Source organism: Schistocerca gregaria, chromosome 7, assembly GCF_023897955.1.
Source record: "Schistocerca gregaria isolate iqSchGreg1 chromosome 7, iqSchGreg1.2, whole genome shotgun sequence".
NCBI classification, from domain to species: Eukaryota; Metazoa; Arthropoda; class Insecta; order Orthoptera; family Acrididae; genus Schistocerca; species Schistocerca gregaria.
In genome coordinates, this window is record NC_064926.1 from 85,972,540 (window position 1) to 85,997,235 (window position 24,696).

The following is a 24,696-nucleotide window of genomic DNA, read 5'->3' on the forward strand; positions in this document are numbered from 1 at the left end:
AAAACCACTACACGGAGAAAGTTTTATTGTCGTCAAAGGAAAGGAATCAATGCAGTGATGTTTCAGTAAAACTGGGTGTAACAGACTTATTCACATAAATATAAAAGGGGTAAAAAAAACACTTTCAGCATTCCAATTGGTTGCTGGGTTCGCCAACAAAATATTTAATCTACTGCCTTGGTAGTCCTCTTCGGGGAACCGTGAGCAATGTTGGTTGTGCTCACTGTATCAAGTCTAATGAGATGATGAGTAAAGATAACCCATGTGTCATTCAATTCTCAGAGTTGCAAGTATTTATTTTATTTATTGATATTTTATATCTATGTTCATATTTGAAACCTGTAAATTATATCCCTCCCCTCTTACCTCTACAACTCATATGAGTTATTTCCATTAATTCAGCACTAACCTGAATGTCTGATAGTGGTTTTTGCTTATACTGGGGATAAGAATTATTAGGTTTTGCAATATCTTATTTTAGAAAATGTTAATGGCATTGCCCCAGAAATCTGGAAAAAAAAACTGGCCTAGTTGTAAATCATCTGGTGACTGCATGGAAAGTGATCAATGTTCTGATTGGTCACTATAATCTCTGGTATGCCTTTCATTTTATTCCTATGCCCTTCAGAGAGTGCCATGTCATACGAAATGGCACTTTTATTGTATATGCTAAACATCTGATGTTCAGATGCCTACTCTGTTTCTATCCTTGCGGAGTACATGTAATTACTGGTGGAAGGAAATAAGATCACATTTTTAGTACAGTCTACATATTTTCAAAGCGATTGTACTGTCATATGCGAAATATGCAATGTTTGGATCTTTTATCTCCATTTCGATAACAACAAAGCTTGCTGCACCACTTGCTCAATTTTTCAGAATATCAATTTTTATTGAGAATTACAAACAGGTTGAACTATTCTTCAGCAAAACTACCCTGCCTTGGAGTACATGTTCTTAGCAGAGTATTTCTCAGAGTCATGACAGTAGCTGAAGGTGAGGATGTTACAATTATAAGATTCACTTCCTGTACAAGAAGCCACATATTACACTTTTCTAAAACAGTAAGGGAAAGCAATTGCCTGACCACCTCTGTTTCCTTCATTTTGATGATGGCCTGGATCATAGTTTTTAAACTACTCCATTCCATAACAAGACCAGACCACAAATATGTCACCAACATATTAATGGAAACAATCTGTTTGCACTTTGTACCATCTAAGAAACTCTACTGTGATATAATTATGGTACAGATACAACACTACTATAAATAGCACACTGCACATCAAAACCCAACAAGTCTTACTATTTACTGTCAAAGAAAAATGTTATGTTTATGTAAAACATATGCCTGAAAAGAGAAAAATGCTTCTTTACAGTGAGATCCAATTACTTTTTAGAAGATGTTTTGGAGAAGGAAACCATTCCAGTATCTTGCCACCATTATGCCTGCTTTACTGTGTTCTTGTTGGGAACAAGATGGAGTAGCTTTTGAAGGATACAGAATCAGATAGTTTCACACCAAAAGTGGATCATATGAAAAAGTGAACAGAAGGATTCAAGCATGTTTCATGGCATCACACAAAGATTTCATGCATACAGCACGGGTGACAGCAGCCTTTTTATATATATATATATATTAAAAAAAAACAATCCTCCTTTGAATGAATCACAGAAACTTTACAATGCGTGGGATATGTACTAGGGTTATCACGGAAGAAGGAAAAATGAATAAATGTTTGTGCAGGATTGTGTACATGATGGAGTCAAAATTTGAGTTTAGAACTACCGAAAAACAACATACAGAATTGATGTGTTCACTGGAGATATGATAGCAGGAAGATGATCTGGGTGGAAATATATCATGAACAAGCAAAGTAAATATTGCACAGGAAATTAACATATGTTACCATTACATTCCGGATGTATGAAAGATACTAAAGATTGAAAATATATTGAATAATAACTTTCCTGCAACCATTTGCAGGCAAGTCTAATTAATAGCATCAACAAATTGTCTGCATTTAATTCAATTTGTAAAAAGCTACAACTGGATATTCAGGATATAAAATTTAAAATCAGAATTGATAAATTTGGACTTCATGTATTCTGGCAAATAAACTTTAGAAAAGGGTAAATAGAAAATGTATTTATTAAAATTAATTGAAGAGATGAAAATACTTTACAAAATATATATTTCTGTTTTAACACATTTGTAAAAAATAATTTTTTTTCAAATTACAGTTAAATTGGTGAAATGCTGAACTACATAAGTGCAAACGAAATTTTGAAACAAATTTCATGCTGCCATTCAGATTATAGCCCTATGGAGAGCAAAAATAAAGCAGTCTCCATTCAAGGTTGTGTACTTTTTGCAGTGTTTACTAGTGATGAGACTACAATACACTTCTACAAAACTGTGCATTTAAGCAAAGTGAATCAACAATAATATCCAGGACATCTGGATAAGCAAGTTTTACACTACAGGTTCCATAAAATTGTTAATTCTACCAAAAATGTTGACCACTCCAAGCATGCTCAAACAAGAGACAATCATATTTTAACTATTTCCATAAATATGTCATTTGCCTACAGTCAGCACAAAAATTTCCATATTAATTTCAGTTAATGTTGCTAACACAATGAGAAAGAGTACAAGCAAATGTACTCACTGTATATCCCTGAAATTTAAATGCAATACTGTTCAATAATTCTTGAAATCACATTTTAATGTATGAGTAACTTTTACACAAATATAAACTTTTCAGTACAAAGGTAAGACATTTAAAAATGGTCTCTTTTTTTTTTTACTGGCTGACTATTTTGGCCTTACCTATTTTCACAAGCCACATATTTTGATATTTTGTATATAGGATGTGTTTGGTGTAGACAGCTCTATTTATAAGGTCTTATTGTAAAATTCTTTGCATCAACATCTGCAGAGTGGAATTCTCAAAGGTGATAAGTGCCAAATTGTTCATAACAGAGATTTTTGATCACAAAATGCTTTAACCCAATGCCATTTTCCTCTCAAAAGCATACGTATTCCTGTTTGTCATCTTAGAATTGAAACTGATGGTGATAGATGGCAGTGGTGACAAATCTAGCAGTCAAGGACTCTTGAAAAGTTCAAGCATCATATTGATATTATCACTGATGAGATGCAAATTAGCTTTGTTAATGTTGGCAGTTCTGAATTCCATAAAGTTCATGATTCATGAGACAAACTTCTATACATTACCTTTGTTTAAAGTGAGTAGACTATATTTTATTGTTGTGATCAAGCCTACTAGTGCAAAAACTGAAGAGAAGAAACCAGCAGTACTTGAGGTATGTTAAATTCTTGTTAAAATTAATATATTTAATAGTTAGTTTATGGTTATGTATTTGGCATCTTACACCTTTGTAATTCATTCTTGCAGAATATGTGTAACTGCAAAATCTAATGGACAGAACTCAGAGATTCAAAACTGCAGGTCTTCATTGAATTCTGTAAGCTGGATTAGATATGCAATCTATTTCCCTTGAAGAGGGCAAGACACAGTGAAAATGTAGTAACAAGAGTGAAGGTAGTACAAGACGGTAGATTATTGCAGTGTACAGTGTCCCAAATGGAAGATGTGACTCCATTCAGGCTTGCAAAAAATACATTCATGAACACGCATATGTAGGGTGAAAAAAAAATTACAAGTGATAATTTCTAAAAAATAAACAGAGTGCTAGTTATATTGACATCAGGAAACCTAACGCACCATCTAAGTATACAGATGTATAAGTGCAGAGCAAAAACCTTCATTAATTCATTTCCATTTGGTGAAAGCCATTACTCAAGGTCAAAATCTAACACGCAGTTTCTAGGGCTACACATGAGTATCCACAGAATGTCAACTGCATCCACTGCAGCAAATTCATTAAGAGAAACTTCCCTGATCTGAAATTCTGTCAATCTAGGGCAGATACATGTAACACCTGTGATAAACTGCAATGCGAAATTGCACCTGTAAAACAGCACTAGAGTTGCACCTATGTAAAGGAGATAGTGGTACAGATAACATGAAAGGTACAACTGCTCCTGCTCAAATGTCAGGAAGTGAAATATGTACTATTTTTATGCATTTGCATCAAGTTCTGTATGTCCCCCCCACGTACTCGTTCCAAGATGTTTTTGTGCTGTCAATTGAGCTGTTTTAACTTCTGAATCAGCTTAGGTGACATCCATACTTCCTATTTGTCTTTATGGCATGAAGGTATTGATAACAAAGGTGGTAACAAAACAGCTTCAGTCTCAGTATTACATAACACAAGACACTACGTACTAACCATATCTAAAATACAAAATTTGTTATTTGTGAAAATGGGAAAAGCCTGCAACTAGTCAGCTATAAATAAATAGCAGTTTTGATGTTAAACACTTATAAATGTCTTTTCTTCAATATTACACAGATATGTTTGTTAAAACTTAGATACTGTTAATTAACAAACAAATTTTAGGTACAACACCACAGGAGAGCATATGATCATGAAAAGTTTCAAACACAACAACAAAGCAAAAAGAAAAGCAACACAAATGAAAACACATTCACATACACAGTGTGATAACAACAATGAAAATAGTGATTAAGAGTGAACACAATATAGTGCAAGAATTGTGGTGTTACATTCTACACAAGAACAAATGTTTTATGTCATTACCCCATCTAATTATACAACATTTCCAATTAAACCATATACTACAATTAATATGAGAAGGTTCATTGAAAAATTTGAAACAGTCTTCCCTTCTGAACAATTCAAACTCTGTATTAACTGTCTCAATTCCACAGCATGACATTAAAGAAACAAAATTTCACAATCACGACATCTGGATGAAAATCTCTGCAGGAAATATAGTTTGCTCAATGAGAACCAGATAAAACCTATAGTGCTAGCTATACATCATCAATTCAAAGCAATTGTAGAAAATAATAACAATAATGATGTTTTACCAGCTGCCAAACTGGAGTTAAAGTGATTGAATTTGCAATATTTCAAACTTTAAAGCAGTTACTTCATTGTAAACACAAGGAACAGGAATACAAAATAAGGTGTAAATGTAGTGGCAGAAAGAATAAATTAAACGAAAGTCTGTGTCCTGAGAGGCACAAGGTGCAAAGAAAAACTGGAAGTAACAATGAGCTAACAGTTCATGATAGATCAAGATTACAGTAGAAAAATATCACAAGCACAAAATGAAAAAAAAAGCATGTATTGGCAAGGAAAGAAAACAAGAGAAGGCAGGGAAAGGGGGGAAGGGGAACAGATTGTGAGGGAATTTAAGTCTTACTCTCATTTTGTACTTATGCCATGAACACTACAAAGAATGAAAGAAGGACTATAATTCTGAATGAAACTAGATGGTTGGCTAAACAAGGCCATCCCATTTCTAGGTTTGGAAGACAAGAGAAGAAAAATCACCCAAACAATCTCTGAACGAGATACTCAGCTCCCTTCCTACTAGTGCCATTGCATGCTAAGCAACATAACAACATTGCTAACATACACAGTTTATTTGTTTTGTATTCTTAATGACTGCAGTAGCAATGGAAATACAAAATTCAAGACGAAACTAACAAGTCAGTTGATGAAGTACAAGTGTGAGGCTCATATTGTCCTCTCCTTTATTTCTGTTTTGATCACTTTTGATACAGTCGGTTAAGAGGCCTGCAACCATTTGATTCAGAGATCTTAAAAAACACTTGCCTTGATCATAAACAAACAACACACTGCATGTTTCCATCTTACCTATTGTACAGAAGCAAATAAATTTACACGACAGACAAGACGGGAAAGATGTTACATCTCTCTCGTCTCGGTCCATGGTTTTGCTTTTGTACCACAGATATGATGTTGGAAATGTTCTGAAACACATAAGATGGAAGTTGCTTGTGATCAAGACAAGGTACTGGAAAGCAAATTATTCCAACAGTGTGACTCAAATAAGAGCAGTTATCTTATGGTTGGTAATCAGCCTCAAAGGAAATCTGATCAGACTAAATAAAAAAGGTCTGTAAGTTTAAATTAAATAATGCTCCATCCCTCTAAGGAGAAGCATTCCTCTTTCACAGAACCACAATTTATTAGAATCAAATGATCAATACCTTATGATGAGGTTTAACTACTTCAAGTATTGCTACAAAATGGAATATAATTAAGGACAAAGAAGAAATTTCTTTTTTACTTGTAGTGTCTTTCGAGTTTACTTATCACATTTTGCCATTTGGGTACCTTAAGCTTATAAGCATTATGCAATTTGATCATCATCTGATAGCTCATTGCTACTCTTACATCCTGTTGTTACACTTGTGATCCTACTGACAAGTGTCTAGAAACTGTATGTTTATTTATCCATTTCTTATGGTATCCTCTCTCCTGTCAGAGGAATCACCAGAAAAATTCAGAAGCCAGAGACACAAATGTATATGTCAATCTATTTATTAGGCCATTTCCTACTGTTCCTGTTTCAGCAGCTGGCAAGATGTACACACATCTGTTCAACATCATGATTACAATCCATATACGATCTAAAATTTAAAGCATAATTTTGTTATCCATCATATTACTATCTATCTTCCTTTCCTAATCCACTTTATTTCTCAGTGTAAGAATGGCATAATCACCTTGCAAATGAGAATGACACACACACACACACACACACACACACACACACACACACAAATAAATACAATTTATGACCCATTAGTAATGAGATTCTGGAGTTACCACTGCATGTGAAGCACATCCCAAGCAAATTCCAAACATATAGTAGTTGTATCCAAGCAGTTTTAATAAGATCGGAGGAATATTTGTCCACATTCCTCATTAATTATGCATCATTGTAAATGGTGATACCATGGACATAAATATTGCTGCAGAAAATGTTGTCTTTTAAAACTGTACTCCAAAAGGGTCTTCAATATCAAGGTATCTTAAATAATATAAGTCATATACAACAATGGATTTTAATTTCGTACATGTCACTGTCCACAGTGTGCACATAGATGTAGTGATTCAGTTATTTTACTTGTTATGCAATTATAACACACGAAAATTGGTACAAACTATGTAAGAATCTCAATCATATCTCTACATTAAATCTATAGATTCACTGTAATTACTACAGAGATTCATACAGAAACTCAGCTACAGGTTCACAGAGATCTTTAAGATCAAGTTTAGACCAAAGGAGAACAGGAATGAAAACAATTTTGTGTAAAGTTTTTACTTCGAGCTGACAAACAATAACAAAAGAAATGCAGTGATTCCTGTTTAAATATCATAATGGGGCTTTTGGTCTAGACATGTACCAATCATGCTAGAATAGGCAGAAAATTTATAATTTCTGTACATGATTCAAAAATATCTTTTGCATGAAATGCTGTCCTGAATCGTTATGAACAGCATAACAATGTTTTCATCCAATTTATAGATTGCAAACAAAGGCCTCTGATAATGCTTCATGAAATGTCCCATAACGTAGTTCAAACAAAATTGATAAAAATTCCTCAAGACGTGCAAATGGATGGAAAGGAAACTATCGAGTCCTATTGGTAGTAGACAGAAGGAAAATTATGAACAACAAGAGCATCAAGTGCCAAGATCTCTAACCCCTACTATACAACTTCCATCACTCTGAAAAATCCTCAAGGTATATAAATAATACTGCCTTATTCAGTGATAATATTTATGGTTTTTTATTTTGTTAGACAAGACAAGAAAAGCTGATATAAAATCTGGTCTTCCTTTCAATACCAATAAGACAACTCCTATGAATTTTCAGTATGATCTACATGTAAATATGAAACTGATTGTCTGAGATGCTCATACTGAATCTGGAATGATAAGTACTTCAAAAAGTGTGACTACAGAAGATTTAGGTTCTAAAACTGAAATCAACAGCAATGTTAAGGCAGCATGGTGTAATTTTATAAAAATGAAATTTCAAGTTGAGACTTAGCACATTCTTTTGTAAGATGTGCAAGCAGATTCAAATAGGGAAGAGACCAGAAAGACGGTGCAATTTTGAAGACAGCTGTTTTCTCAAAATTCCAACAGGCGACATTCCAACACAACTACAGAATTTCATTATTTCCTTCAACATGTATGTTGCGTAAATTGACTATGACATTGACCATTCCAGGAAAAGTAGATAAAGTTAGGCTTATGCAAAAGATTATCAATCCTTCCTCATGCTGGTCTTCTGCAACTGCAATGAGGAAGGGTAAAAAATGTTTTGGTGCCTGTGTACCCTCCCCCACAAACTGTACTATGCTTCTGTAAAACAGATGTAGATATACTTGCAAATGGTCCTTAAAAACAAATCTGCAGGACCTCCAGCTGATCAGCTCACTAATGACCTCTTTCAACAAGCAAGAATTGACTTATGTTATAAATAGCTGCCAAAGTAGCATATTTTGAATACATGCAGCAAATCCACAAATGAAAGGTAGAGAGCTAACACAGTATACATTAAATACAACTCTAATTGCTTGGTACCATAAAGACTTTGGTAGAAATTAAACCAGCTGGTAAGCTCTTCATTATTGCTGACAACAAACACACACACCCAATTGATTGCAACCTTTCACAGACAACAAGGTGCATAGAAACTAGAAGCTAAACACTTACACTAAGTGCATTCTTAATTTACTTTAATGAAACAGATACAGTCTTAGATTAAAAAATCATCCTAGCACAGACCTGTTAGACAAAGCTATCTGCAGAAGGAGAAGACTGGAGAACGTATGTGGGCTGTTAAGTTGCTGTATTAAATGAGACCACAAACTTTTACTGGTTTTCTTTATTATTCTTGCTGGCTATTCCTGATTATAAGGCTATTTCTTTGTATTGTTAATATTCTGCACCTATTTTTTAACTGCGCAATACATAGGAAAGAGCATGTTGTAGACATTCTCCCTTTAAATAAAAAAACTTTCACTGACAATTTGCTTTTAATTTGTAGTCCTATCAGTTTCCAGTTATAATTCTTAGGAAATAACTACTCTATATATGACAAATGCATTTATTTACAGCTCCGTTAAGTTCATAAAGCAAATCTTTGGTTACATTTTAATGGCCACTCAAATTTATCTTAACATGCGGGACAGTGTAAATAAGCATTAACATAGCTACATACACCTGCCACTAGTGGTGGCAATATCATTCTGAGGCGGGACATTAATCTAAGTGAAGATTTTCAAGGGCTGTTGTTTACTTTCTGTTTATTTGTGGATGCTAAACAATCGTTATTTCAACATCCAATAAAATAGAATTCTTATTAGGGGGGTGATTAAAATGCTGTAGTAAACTATGTCCGAATGACATACTGGGTGAGAAGAGGCCTAGTGTTTCTATGTTCAGTGCATGATGTATGACACACAATCCTTGTTTGTACCCTTTAGATTTGCTTTTGCCTTCAGCAGCGCAGTAACTCACCTTCAGTGAACTTTCTGTACCAATTGGGTTACAAAATAGCTGTCAAAGAGCAGAAGCCTCCCCCCCCCCCCCCACTATTTTTTTTTAAATATAATAAATACAAGGTAATTTCTTAAACTTTTCTAAACATTTCTTCATTACAGAAACACACACCACCATTTTACACCATACATATGGATAGAAGAACACTTAGAAACATGCAAAAAAACAAGCGTCAGGTCATGGTCTAAGTTACGAAAACCAGATGCTTCAACAGTAACCCTTGAACAATCTCAACTTTACAATAGGAAAAAATATCACCATGCCACACCACTCTCTACAGCAGGAATCAAAAAAGCGAGGGTAAATGTTTTGCACAAACTCAGGAAGTTGTCAGAAGTGCTATTTCTCCTACCGATGGTGCAACATAAGAATGTGACGCCTCATCATCATAAAATGTCGATTTGGCAAGGAACAGAGTACGTCCATTCGCACAAGCACCAGGTGCCTTTTGATGAGGAAGAGTCTCAACTGAGGGACGCATCATTTCAGTTGCATAGAAGCGGGAGCGTCCAGCCCCATACATTACTCCTGTATTTGGTGCAGAAGTGAAAGTAGCTGCCGTAGAACCAGGATGAGCTTCAGACTGAAAAGACTGCCGAGGTTGTAACTGCTTCTGTTGCTGGAGCTCAAATCGGGCACGAGCACAAGCCAAGTAGTTGCGTATCATTTCTGCTTGGTAGGCATGCCTCTTTTCTGTGTGCAAAAGGGCACATATTACACGCTCCTAAAACAAAAATAAATGTCGTCATTACACTGAAACTTTGTTACACTGAAACTTTAAGAATATTCTAAAATGACAAACTTTGTTCTCCAATGGGCAATATATTTTCTGTAATAGCAATTGAATATCATGAACAAATGTTCAGCTAATGCTAACAATAAAAAACTATGCAAGTCATTAATAATTTGTAAAAAAAAATGAATTTAATCAAAGGATCTGGTTGGTTTGCTCAGTTACGAACTATGCCAGCCAAATACTTAAATTAAAAAAAATAAAAAATATATATATATTCACAGAAAATTCACATTACAGTGACAGGGAGAAATTAAGAAACTTCTTTGTGAACTCAATTTTTTTGGGTATTTTAAGAAAAAGCGCAGTGAAAGTCAATGAATGTAGCCTTTTATCTGGTAATGATACTCATTAAGATAGAAAAAAATTTACAGCAAGCCTGATCACAAGAAGTATACTCATGTTTGAGAAAAGTGTCATTACATTCAAAATAGGGCCTTAGCGCCCAGAGACAGTCACATATGTACAAGTTGTCATGTGAATGTGTGAAAGTTCTACTTCTGAGGAAGCAGTTTGTCTGAATGCTTAAATTTTTTTCCCATTTTTTTTTTCTTTTCTCTTTACAACTGTAATTCAGACAAACTTCTTCCTCACAAGTAGAATTCCTCTTTGTGGTGTGTAGAAATCTATCCTTTTGATAGCGAACATTTTATTTTTGGATATTCCCCCCTTCCCCCACTGACTTAAATCTGAGAAGACTGTACGAAAAGTACCAGCACCAGTTATACTCAAAATGAGGGGAAAAAAGGGCAAGTGAATGTTTTATTTGTTTCTATTGAACCTGTTTCAGCTGGTCATGCAAGACATCATCAGTGTTCTGTAGTACGAAGAAAAGTATTTAATTATACACATTGCGATAGGAGATCTGAAATCATTCTTCACAGTTCATTTAAATTATTTACCTATTTACAAATATATGGCTGAATCAAACAACAGAAAATCCCGGAAGGAAGGTAACAATATTATGAAAAAGGATAGTTGCTACTCACCCTATAGGGGAGTCACAGATACGTATAATAATAATAATAATAATAATAATAATAATAATAATAATAATAATAAAACATGGGGACTGGGTCACAAAGGTGAAGGGAAAGCAGGGTAGGGGTGGGCTACGGTAAAGAAGTTCTGCTTGTGGGAGCATACAGGGACGAGGTGGGGAGAGAGAGAGAGAGAGAGAGAGAGAGAGAGAGAGAGAGAGAGAGAGAGAGAGAGAGAGAGAGAGACCAGCCAAGACAGTGGTCGTGTATTCCAGAGTTGTGCTTGTGTGACTGTTTTGTTTTTTACTTTTAAAGAAGGTCTTTTGGCCAAAGGTTAAAATAGCAGCATTTTCAATGTGGCTACCTGCAACTCATTGGTTCATCTTTATATGTAATATTAGATAATTTTAATGCGCTGCTAAGGATCACTACAGAAATCCCACAGATATCTGTATAATTAACTAATTTCCTTTATATTATAGACCACTGATAATGTTTAGCATGAATAGGCAAAACATCTTTGGTAGGCACAAATTAAACATTCGCATGCAAAAGAAGGAATTTTTTCCTTCTCTGTTTGATAAAGCATAGCTCAAGTAATAACTTACGAAAAGTGGCTGTAAATATTAATGAAAACAGGTTAAGGTTTGCCGTGGCTTAAAAAACAATCTCTAACAGGCAATTGCATTTGTTCAGGGTACAGAAGTGGAGATGACAAAGCTTGAGGGCTATCCATATTCTTACGGCAGTGGGAGGCTCTTCCAGAGCCTTATGTTCAATAAAAATAACACTTACAACTTTGGACTGATATGAATCTTAAGACAATTTTGGTCTCATTGTCTTCTTGAAGCTAGGAAAATTTGTCAGGGGTAAGTAAACATTTCAAATGGCTCTGAGCATTATGGGACTCAACTGCTGTGGTCATCAGTCCCCTAGAACTTAGAACTACTTAAACCTAACCAACCTAAGGACATCACACACATCCATGCCCAAAGCAGGATTCGAACCTGCGAACGTAGCAGTCCCACGGTTCCGGACTGCGCGCCTAGAACCGCGAGACCACCACTGCCGGCAAGTAAACATTTCTTATGACCCAGAAAGGAAAGCTAGAGAAGGTATGTAGATGAAATGATTGACAGTTTATTCTTCCACTTGAATCTTACTTGTTGCTGATTATTAAGTGGGGTGTCTTTCTTTTGGGCATTGGCTTTAGATGCTCTCGTAAGAGATCCAAAGTTCTTTCTCAATCGACGGCTAAGGCTGCCAAACTGTTTTGCTACTGCTGTCTGGAACTGCCTCGCTGCTTTCCCTCCAAAGGCCACACCTTCATCACTGGGATCACTGTCAGAAGCCATCTCAGAAAACCTGTTTACGTAACATAAATATAATTAAATTGATACCGATAATCTAAACCAAAAACATAGCAAGTCTGATTAAATAATAACTGATTTTGAAGTTTAAGTAAATAGTAAAATACATGCAGTGTACATTAATAAAATTATTTTGTGTCAGATACAGTTTACAATAATTACATTTTACTAAGCAATGAAAGAAATGGCACAGAATGCAACAGTATGAGAATCAAAATAGAGCTGCAAGAGACAGACTCATAATGCAAAAAGTCAGAAATGTAGATCAAGAGAATTTATTTATGAACAGGTGGCATACTAGATTAAATTAAGTAAGATGAGAACCTAAGAAAATTAATGTTATATGGACACAGACAAAATTGGCAATTATTTAACAAAGGAACTTCTAAAAAAAATTATGTTACAGGTACAAACAGAGTATTTGAAAAGAAAATCTTAAAAGGGATAAGAACTAATTGAAGAGAAGGAGAGAGTTTCAAGTAAACAATGATGAGACCACAATTCTGCCAGAAACTGAATTTAAAAAAAACAACGCTGCCTGACAAGAAAGTGAAGCATCCAGAAGTGGAGGAGAGAAAAAAAATTAAACTTCACTGGTTGAGAGTATATGAGATGTTATCACAGTGATTGACAGCTAATCATATTTATAAAGAACTTGGTAGCATGAGCCCACTTATCTGTACAATGTTGGGCCCCCTTCTGGCCTGGATGCATGCACTGCTTTGGTAGGGAAAGGTGTTGCACATTCTCTTGAGGCAAACAGGCCCACAACTGTTCTTACTAGTCCTTGATATCCTGGATATTAGCACTGGGATGAAGCTGATGTCCAAGCAGGTACCACATGTTCTACTGGGGACAAATATGGGCATCTTACTGGCCATGGGAGCCTTTCAACATGGTTTAAGACAGTTTCTAGAGACAAGTGCCATGTGCACACAAGCAATGTCATGTTGCAAAATGGCACCTCGATACTGTTGCACGAGAGGTAACAAAACGACGCAGGATGCCTGTGACATACTGTCATGCTATCAGAGTTCTCTCAATCACTAACAGCTGTGATCTGAAGGCATATCCAATGGCTCCCCATACCATTAAATCACTACACCTCACCAACATGCTGGAAGAATGGGACCACTACTCATGTCACCGTCATACTCGCCAACAATCATCACTGGGGTAACACAGAATGACAATTCGTCATTGAACACAATGTGACACCTTTCATCAGCAGTCCATTTTTCTCAGTCACAGCACCACTCCAAATGCAGCTGCTTGTGCTGTGCTGTTAGTAACCAGCATATAGAACAGTAATTCCTTAGCCTGACGTCTGGCAGTCTCTGACCAATGGAGTGGGATAACATTGAATGATGTGGTGGATTCATTACTTGTTCTTGGATGGTAGGCACAAGACGTGAAAGGTGTGCAATGTGCTTGGTGCATGATACAGTGATTCTTGTGGTGGTCAGATGTGGTTGATAGAAACCTTGATGATGAGTAACATACAGACTGGCTGGTTATAATTACAGTGCAGCTACTCACAGAGGTCCAATGTGGGCTTTAATTATGATACATCAGCGAAATTTGGTAGATATTCTAATGCGTTAATGTGCAAACTAATTACGCTAGGGGGAGGGGGAATTAGTTCCAATTTTCGCCACCATGTGCAAATCTGGCAGTGTAAATACAACAAAGACATATCTAGAAATGTTTCCATATGTAATGGATTAGGAGTGGGATGTGGGCTGAAAAGACCAAACAAATGAGAAAGGCATAAAGTTGATTTTGTCATAACTGACACACAATATGTTTAATATGAGCACCGGAGACACTGACAATCTGCTGCATCTGGAAAACAACGTGATGAATAGTTGACCACGGCTATCCAGTGGAATCTGAGCAACTTGTTCCTGTATACTAGCCTACAAAACAAGGAGAGACAGAACATGTCCCAAGCAAACACATTCTTTTAGACATCACCAGAACCAAAAGTCAACCGTATTCAGATTACTGTGATTATGCACGCCATGTATCTGGAAAAATCACTGGAGATGACATGTTCACTGAAGGTTACATTAAGCAGATCCTTCACTGCAGTTGTACCATCTTATGGAGATCTGCTGACCCTCAGGTGCGCACATTGTGTGTGTTCATATTTTCACTTAGGTGAAATGTCAATTCATCACTGAAGACAACACAATTCAGAACATCTTCATTGTTCACACCTAAGAAACCCTACACATACGATCTCAAATTCTGGATTGCTGCTAATGTAGTGACAAAAAGAGAGTTTCCATGCACACATGTGCGCTCGCTCGCTCACACGCGCGCGCACTCGTGGAATGAAATAAGTTTAAAAAAATGTATGTAATATTTTCCCAAATATTAGAGAAAGAGGACACAAAATGGAAGGTACTATCACACAGAGATTACATCATTCTGTGTCCCGTGGAGCCATTTGTGAACCAAGGATGAAACATGACAACCAACAACTACTTAAAACCTCTTCAACTTCCTAAGAAGTTCAAAGAAAAGAGAATGCCATTATTTTGTGCAAAATACAAGATCCAATGTCGTGAAATATACTACACCAGCATCTGGCAGCACTGTGTCATAAGGAAAGAAGAATAAAAATATTCTTCCGAGTACACTGTATGCTGAAGTAGCAACAAGCAAAGGAGGAAAACAGAAATCTGAAACCACAGCATTCCTCAATGTAACAAATTATGGGGTGGATGTAATTACACTTGCTAGGTTGTACATAGGAGATGGCTGCTGCATGTCTTCTAACATCTGAGACATGGCAGCAATAAATGCGTGGGTTATCTAAAAAAAAAAAAAAAAAAAAATAGTAGCAAACAAGAAAATGGAAAGGAAGAAGTTCACATTTCAGCTAGTGAAACAATTCAAGGGAACAGACAAAATACAATGACATCAGGCTAAAATCATCTAGAGCGCAAAAATTGGCCTCTGCAAAGGCAACAACACCAGTCAGAACTGTATAAAACGTCGCAAACCTATGTACAGAAAATTTTCATGTATAGGAGAAATCACCTGCACAAAGAGCATCTAAATAGATTCCATTGGCTCAAGTAAGAAGTACAACAAAGCCCTGTATAGAACAGAAGTGAATATAATGTGGACCACATATACGAAATGTACGTAAAAGATCTTACAAACAGTTAATACAGGAAACTTGTTAACATGAACAACAATACATCTTTAAGATACTCTTCTCGGGTTTGCCGCCGGATTGTATTGTGTAACTCGCACAACATTTCGTCGATGCAACTGCTCGACATCATCAGGTGGTGGTAGCTGCTGTTATCACTGCTGCAAGGTGCTACTGATGATAATCGCAAGGCGGCGACGGAATTTATCATGCCGGGAGCAGGCAATACGCGTGCGCGGGAAGACGCTGGTAGTTGGAGGAAAGCGGCGCTCCTGGTGCCCCTGCTGGGGGCCACAGAAAGGCCATCCGCACGTGCGCTGTGGGCAATGACTGTGCTGCTGGACGCTCCTGTGGTTAAAGTCCGAACTAAACCTCAGTTGCGCGTTTCGTCACTTGACGGATCGGAAGTTCTTGTTTCCCTTTTTTTCGATTTAATAGCAGCCAGTGATGGATTCCAGGCGGCGCTTAGTTGAAAACCTGCATCCCTGTTGATAAGATTGTCCGCTGTATGGATATGTATGGCCTCCTTGACAACACAGTCCCAGAAAGATGACGCTGGGGATAAAATTTCCGTCTGTTCGTACAGCATATGATGTCCCATGTCCAGGCAATGCTCCGCTACCGCTGATTTATCAGGTTGCCCCAGGCGTGTGTGACGATGGTGTTCGACGCAACGTTCTTGCACTGTTCGGCATGTCTGTCCAATGTAAGATTTTCCACATTGGCATGGGATTTTATACACGCCACGTTTCCTAAGGCCAAGATCGTCTTTGACCGAGCACAATAAATTCCTCAATTTTGCTTGATATCGTGCTTTTTGAGGATTCTTTCTATTCTCGAAGACATGCCGCCAAAATAGGGCAAGAACGCTGTTGCAGTGGGTGCCTCCTCATCTTCATTTACATCCCTGCTTCGAATTTGGTTGGAACGGAATGCATGGCGTACCTGCCTATTGGAATAGGCATTCTGTTGGAATACCGTTCTCAGGTGTTGTAGCTCACCAGGTAGACTGTCGGCATCTGAGACTACATGTGCTCGATGCAAATCTTTAAGATACTTTATTGATTAAACATGTAATGTATTAAAGAACCGTGTTACAAAAAGGTAGAGATTAACATTCACTAAAATAAAGCACTTGTTTAAATCAAGTATGAAAATATTTTATGTGGCGTCAAAATGACCACCTTTTTGTTTTTTTAAGGTGCACAGTCCAAGGTACAATGGACAGTTGTGAAAGCAATAGGACCCCCTGCGGCAACAGAGGCTGTCTGATCAAGCATGCACAGTTTTAGTTTGGTCTGTGATGCGCAGCTGGTGTATATGCCACCACGGCATTGCACTGCACTGTGATGGAAGCAGTACAGCTGAGATGTTCTACACACACACACACACACACACACACACACACACACACACACACACATCCATCCATCCATACATATACAGATACAAGCAGACATATTTACAGGCAAAGAGTTTGGGCAGCGATGTCAGTCGAGGCGGAAGTGCAGAGGCAAAGATGATGTTGAATGATAGGTGAGGTATGAGTGGCGGCAACTTGAAACTAGCGGAGATTGAGGCCTGGCGGATATCGAGAAGAGAGGATATACTGAAGGGCGAGTTCCCATCTCCGGAGTTCGGATAGGTTGGTGTTGGTGGGGAGTATCCAGATAGCTCGGACGGTGTAACACTGTGCCAAGATGTGCTGGCCGTGCATCAAGGCATGTTTAGCCACAGGGTGATCCTCATTACCAACAAACACTGTCTGCCTGTGTCCATTCATGCGAATGGACAGTTTGTTGCTGGTCATTCCCACATAGAAAGCGTCACAGTGTAGGCAGGTCAGTTGGTAAATCACGTGGGTGCTTTCACACGTGGCTCTGCCTTTGATCGTGTACACCTTCCGGGTTACGGGACGGGAGTAGATGGTGGTGGGAGGGTGCATAGGACAGGTTTTATACCGGGGGCAGTTGCAAGGGTAGGAGCCAGATGGTAGGGAAGGTGGTTTGGGGATTTCATAGGGATGAACCAAGAGGTTACAAAGGTTAGGTGGACAGCAGAAAGACACTCTTGGTGGAGTGGGTAGGATTTCATGAAGGATGGATCTCATTTCGGGGCAGGATTTTAGGAAGTCGTATACCTGCTGGAGAGCCACATTCAGAGTCTGATCCAGTCCCGGGAAGTATCCTGTCACAAGTGGGGCACTTTTGGGGTTCTTCTGTGAGAGGTTCTGGGTTTGAGGGGATGAGGAAGTGGCTCTGGTTATTTGCTTCTGTACCAGGTCAGGAGGGTAGTTGCGGGATGCGAAAGCTGTTTTCAGGTTGTTGGTGTAATGGTTCAGGGATTCAGGACTGGAGCAGATTCGTTTGCCACGAAGGCATATAAATATATATATATGATGTGTGTGTGTTTTATTCATTGTGCCTATCTACCGGCGCTTTCCCGCTTGGTAAGTCTTGGAATCTTTGTTTTTAATATATACATATCATGGTGCTTTACGTAATATTTTTAAGAACATATGGGAAACATTAGGGACTGATGTTGGAGAAGTAAGAGAGAACAAATAAATAAATTCTGTACAATCACTAGATTCAACTGGATGCAGTTCAATGAGGAAGGCAATAAGTAAATTTGTTGATTTTAAGAATACTACTTTTACCTACCAATAGTTTCCACTTATTTGCCTTTGGGAATAATACATTTGGTGGCCTGTTACATTTCTGAAGAAAATTTAAGGACAGATCAACATTTCCTTGAATCCTCAAGTGCCCTTAAAGTAACAGTATTTCAGTCAATATTTTACATGATGTTATATATCTTAAATATAAGTTTTCTGTAAAAATTTCACTGTTTTTAGCTTTAATACCTTGGGAGATGTAAGGTTTTTCTATTTTGTAAATAGATTAAAAAAATCCTGTTTTTGTGACTAAAATATTATTTTTTTCAAAAATTGCTACTCCTACAGCTAGGGAAATTTTACTGTCACTTCATTACAGGATATGAATAATATAGATACTTATACAACAAGGGAAAAACAGTTCCTACTCATTTTGTTCCACCTCAAAAATTTTCCCCAGTAAATTTGGTGGCAGGATTGGTCAGTTTCGTTACACAATAATGCCCAATTGGCAATATTTAGACCTATTTTGACTGCAGATACATGACAAACAAGATATTGAGAAAACAACTGCATGGTCAGGATTTGTGCAAGTGTTGCCAATTGGTAGTTATTGTGTAATTAAACTGACCATTATTGCACCAAATTTACTGGGGAAAAATAAATTTGTTTGAAAGGTGGCCAAATCAGTAGGAATTTTTTCCGACAATGTGTTGTTATTTTTGTGATTGCCAAGGTGTAATGAAGTGGCATTAAAAATTTCATAGCTGTAGAACTAGCAGTTTTAGATAAAGAAGACATTTTAGTTGGAAAAACAAGATTTTTTAGCTCTGTTTACAAAACCGAAAAACATTAACTCTCCAAAGTATTACAGCCAGACTCAGAACTCTAATAACATCCAGTGAAACTTTGACTGAAATGTTTTAACTTAAGGGATACATGTGAATTCATCAAAATTTAGACATGTTGCAAAACTTTCTGCAAGTACTGTATTGACACATTTGATGACCAACAACAAGAAATATTTTGTTGCTAATTTGTCTCCAATATTTGACTCTTGCAGTCAGAAGAAAAGACCGATAGTATTGTTTCAAACACTGTGACTTACTCCAGAGACAATACAGAAGTTGAATCCATATCACTTAACTTGGAAGAGCCTAAGATGAGGTAGAGATACAACTTCCACTAAATGTTTCAGACGAACACTCAAATTCTGGGTGCATAAACAAAGGTTCTGATCCCACTGGCACAAATTTACATAGCAGGAAGAAGGTTAATGTTGAGAAGAAGATATATCTCCTGCTCAAAAACGCACAGACTGAAAGGGAGAAAGCATCCACAGAATTGAAAAGAAAATACATATAGACTCCTGCGAAGGAAGGTGGTGTAAATGAAATACATCAATATCAGTAACTGTAACAATGATCCATTGAGTTGCAGACAGGCACAATGGAAACACATGTAGCTCTCAGCCAAAGCTTTCCTCAGCAGAGAAAACACACACATTCACACAGGCAAGCAAACCACACTCTCACACTCTCTCTCACACACACTCTCTCTCACACACACACTCACACACACTCACACACACTCACACACACTCACACACACTCACACACACTCACACACACTCACACACACTCACACACACTCACACACACTCACACACACTCACACACACTCACACACACTCACACACACTCACACACACTCACACACACTCACACACACTCACACACACTCACACACACTCACTCACTCACACACTCACTCACTCACTGCTGCCACCACTGCTTTGGAGCTACTGGTGGTGGCAGCAGAGTGTGCACGAGGTATGCTTTCCTGTGCAAATGTGTGGTTTTTTGCTGAGGAAGGCTTTGGCCTATAGCTATATATGTAATAGTCTTTCTGTTGTGGCTGTCTGCAACTCCATGGGTCATCTTTATGGCAAGCAACAATCTAAACTCTTTCTAATGTTATGTTATTCCAACCTGGGGTGTCTATTGTATGAACACTAATAAGGCCAGGAGAACATGCCACTCAATTATTTTCGTCGAGTCAAAAAGGCATGTGCTATTTAGGAATTAAGTTATATATATATTACTGAAAAATAGGAAGTTTAAGAGTTTGTCTGGACAGGCTGATGTTACTTGACACTGGTGACTTAGGGCCATGATGTATTTCCTATCAACATATAATTAAAGTGTTGTTTAATTTTTTACTAGATTTTAAAAGTTTCTTAAAAGCAGCTGGCCACTTTAATGAACAGTGTTTATATTAAGTTCTCTCTCTTCATTGATGTTAATCTATAGATGACAGGAGAGTGAATAAGGACTTTTATCAGAGTGATTCAGTATGCAGAAGTTTTTACCTAAATATTTTGCAAGAGTGTCAATATATAACTGTCTTACACATTTCACTGGCTTCACCTTAGAGGAGGAACATAACAGCATGTAACAGGAAAGGGTTCAATTGTAAGAAATGAGAATTACTTACTTAATGTTCCACGACATGTAAAAACACTACTAGCTGCAAAAATTGTAAGAACTTTGGCAAGGAGAAACATTTTATTTTAATAATTTTAGCCAAAAATTTGTGAATTAGAGAAGAAAATTAGCATCACTACGAGTTTCTTGAACAGACTGCATGTTTCATTTTGCAAGATTAAAAATATCCACAAACTAACCTAAAATAAAGAAATCTGGATTTTGTGTCATTTGAAGGTGCATGTTAATCAAAATGTTATAATAACCTTCACTGTCATGTGCCACAAAAATACTATCAACCTCCTCCTCTTGCTTCCCCACCCCCTTCTCCTCCTCCTCCTCTCTGAAACATTTCTGCTAATGCAGGTCATTCACAGAGCCTCTTCCAAGATTCTCTTTTCTTCCACTGTCTATCATTTAGCATCTCCTCCCACAGCAGTCCTATTAAGTTCACATCATCCTACACCTGATCTCTTGACGTTGTTTGTAACTTTCCAATTAGTCTTCATCCAGATTCTGTCCGTTCTAGGGCTCTTCTCGGATGTCTTTCTGGTCCCATTATTTTAACGGGGCCAAACCGTTTCAGCCTATTACTCCCCAAACATTCTTTTACAGATTTAATCTGCAGGTTGTTTCATATTGTTTGTTTATTCCTTATCCCATCCTTTCTCGTCTTTGCCAGGATCCCTCATAGAAAGCGCATCTCTGTTGCTTGTATTCTGCACATTTTTCTTTGTTCAAGTCCAACATTCTGATCCTTAGGTCACAGTTGGCAGATAATATGACTTGTACATCATTATCTTTGTGTTGGCAGGTATTTTCCAATTTATAATTACATCTTATAAACAACAACAAAATTTCAAATAATTTTCTATTCTCTCGAAAACTTTATCCTTGATTATTTCATTCTTCATTAATTTACTTCCTATATATATGAAAGCATCAATTCCTTTAATAATTTTTCCATTCTAAGTTATATCCTTCATTTTATAATTTTCCTGCTGATTTTCATTACTTCACCCTTTGTTAAGCTTATTTCCATGCCCATTTCTTCAATTACACTCTGTCATCTATTTAGTTCTTCCAACTTCTGCTCATTTTCTTCCCAAATCATTACCTCATCTGCATATGCTATGATTTTCATATCGTCTGCTGCTGACCCTTGCAGCTGTGAGTCTGCAATTTATATCTTCTCTGTCTTGGCCCTCAGTTATTTACTGTCTTCCACTACTTCAGTGTCTCATTTAATAACAAATCTCTCAGCAACACCTGACTTATTTTTACTGCATTATATTGTTTTACTTTTGTTGGTATTCATCTTATAACTTATTCTGAAGACACTATCAATTCCATTACACTGTTCTTTCACATTTTATCATCTGCCAGAATTACAGCATCATCAGCAAGCTTCAAAGTCTTAATTTCTTCACCCTGAAATTTATTCCCCTTTCTAAATTTCTTCTTGGTTTCTCCAACATCTGCATAGAAAATAAAGCTGAACAGTAAATTCACTTTAGCTATGTGAGTATTCAAAAGCACTATAGAAGTATACACTACAAAGATGCAGCCTGATCTGACAAGAAACAAGATTGCTAGATCTCCAAAACTAAGGAATATTTCAGCTATCTTTCAGCTTATTTCCTGGACAGATGAAAAGAATGAAATCAGTACTGATAACCAAAGGGAGAAATTATTTGAAGCCTCTAGAGATTCATGGGAAATTACCAACATGGTCTGGTTATCATGCTACAAATTGTAACGCCAAGCACGAAGAGGAAACCATTGCTGATGTGTCATCCTGTGCTCAAGAAACTAGAAGATATCAGCTGTTGACCAGAATAATTTCAAGGTACTTCTAATAGTACTGAGCAAACTGGAATGATATTATGTATTATTCTCTTAATGGAAGCAGTGTTGTCATTAATGGGTAAGTTATCGTGAAGAGGGAGAGGCGGAGGTGGAGGACAACAACAATGATTTAAACAGCAAATATGTCCCACAACAATTTTGATTCTGGTTCACCATCATGTTATAGGCAAATCTTCATTTAACCTAGTCAAATAAGCACTGGAAGGTAATGGGAAAATATTTCTAGCCACTGATGTGGAGAATCCTACAATGCTAGGGATACCAACTGCTTAATACAATTACATAGCTAACTACAGTGCTAAGCATTACAAATTCTCTCACATCACAAGTGTTAATTTCTTATTACACTTATTTTACCCTACTTTTGTCACTAGATGTCTGCAAAGTAATTAACAGCATTACTGCCATGTCTGAAGAAACACCCATGCTTTTACCATTAGGTTATGTCAATTATAAACATATTTCCCCACAATATTCCAAATAAAAAGATTATGGTGAACAACATAACTGCAAAATCTTATGAAAACTTCACCTTTTCTCAATGTCGCAGCCATCGTCGGTGGATTCTGGTGGTGAATCAGGACCTGGAGGAAGTTCTCTCACATCCAAATATTCTGCCAAAAGACCGAGTTGGTCTCTTGGAGCAAGACTGAGTTTTCGTACCAAATGGGGTTGGGACTCATCACGACCCCATACCAGCTGCTCCCCAGGATCCACAGCAAATTGTATAGGAAGAAGCTGTCTGTCAGAACTTATCAGAGGCACAGCAGCTACAATGAAGGGAAACAGAAACCAATGAGTTTTAAACAAAACCTTAAGGTATAGTTAGTCTATATGAACATTCCAAAATACAGTCACAGACCCCACATACAATATACAAGGACTGGATAAAAAGTTATAAGAACCATTATTTTTCTCTGAAATGACTATTTACAGACGTACTTATAGTAACAGACCTTCAATATAAGCAGCCCCGTTATTTGTGGCATTCTTTACCAAATGTCTGGAAGGTGTCACATACCATCTGTGCATCCATTTCTACATCTACATCTACATCTACATCCATACTCTGCAAGCCACCTGACAGTGTGTGGCGGAGGGTACCCTGAGTACCTCTATCGGTTCTCCCTTCTATTCCAGTCTCGTATTGTACGTGGAAAGAAGGATTGTCGGTATGCTTCTGTGTGGGCTCTAATCTATGATTTTATCCTCATGGTCTCTTTGCGAGATATACGTAGGAGGGAGCAATATACTGCTTGACTCTTTGGTGAAGGTATGTTCTCGAAACTTTAACAAAAGCCCGTACTGAGCTACTGAGCGTCTCTCCTGCAGAGTCTTCCACTGGAGTTTATCTATCATCTCCGTAACGCTTTCGCAATTACTAAATGATCCTGTAACGAAGCGCGCTGCTCTCCGTTGGATCTTCTCTATCTCTTCTATCAACCCCACCTTGTGCGGATCCCACACTGCTGAGCAGTATTCAAGCAGTGGACGAACAAGTGTACTGTAACCTACTTCCTTTGTTGTTGGATTGCATTTCCTTAGGATTCTTCCAATGAATCTCAGTCTGGCATCTGCTTTACCGACGATCAACTTTATATGATCATTCCTTTTTAAATCACTCCTAATGAGTACTCCCAAATAATTTATGGAATTAACTGCTTCCAGTTGCTGACCTGCTACTTTGTAGCTAAATGATAAGGGATCTATCTTTCTATGTATTCGCATCACATTACTCTTGTCTACATTGAGATTCAATTGCCATTCCGTGCACCATGCGTCAATTCACTGCAGATCCTCCTGCATTTCAGTACATTTCCATTGATATCCCATACTGACCACTCTGTGGCATGGATAATGTCATCTCTGGTGTTTTACCAGATCCCTCGCAGTGGTCTT

The 24,696-nt window shown here is 37.3% G+C and overlaps 1 protein-coding gene across 4 annotated transcripts in view; it reads right to left on the minus strand.

Moving 5' to 3' along the window:
- LOC126281544 (OTU domain-containing protein 7B-like) overlaps positions 1-24,696 on the minus strand; it is a 78,818-nt gene that overhangs the window by 19,315 nt on the left and 34,807 nt on the right. For all 4 annotated transcript variants that reach the window (XM_049980603.1, XM_049980601.1, XM_049980600.1 and 1 more), the window contains exons 8-10: positions 23,330-23,567; positions 12,450-12,651; positions 9,866-10,237 (exon numbers count right to left, since the gene is read on the minus strand). In XM_049980603.1, the coding sequence (XP_049836560.1) occupies positions 9,866-10,237; positions 12,450-12,651; positions 23,330-23,567 (812 nt within the window). The remainder of the gene's footprint in view (positions 1-9,865; positions 10,238-12,449; positions 12,652-23,329; positions 23,568-24,696) is intronic.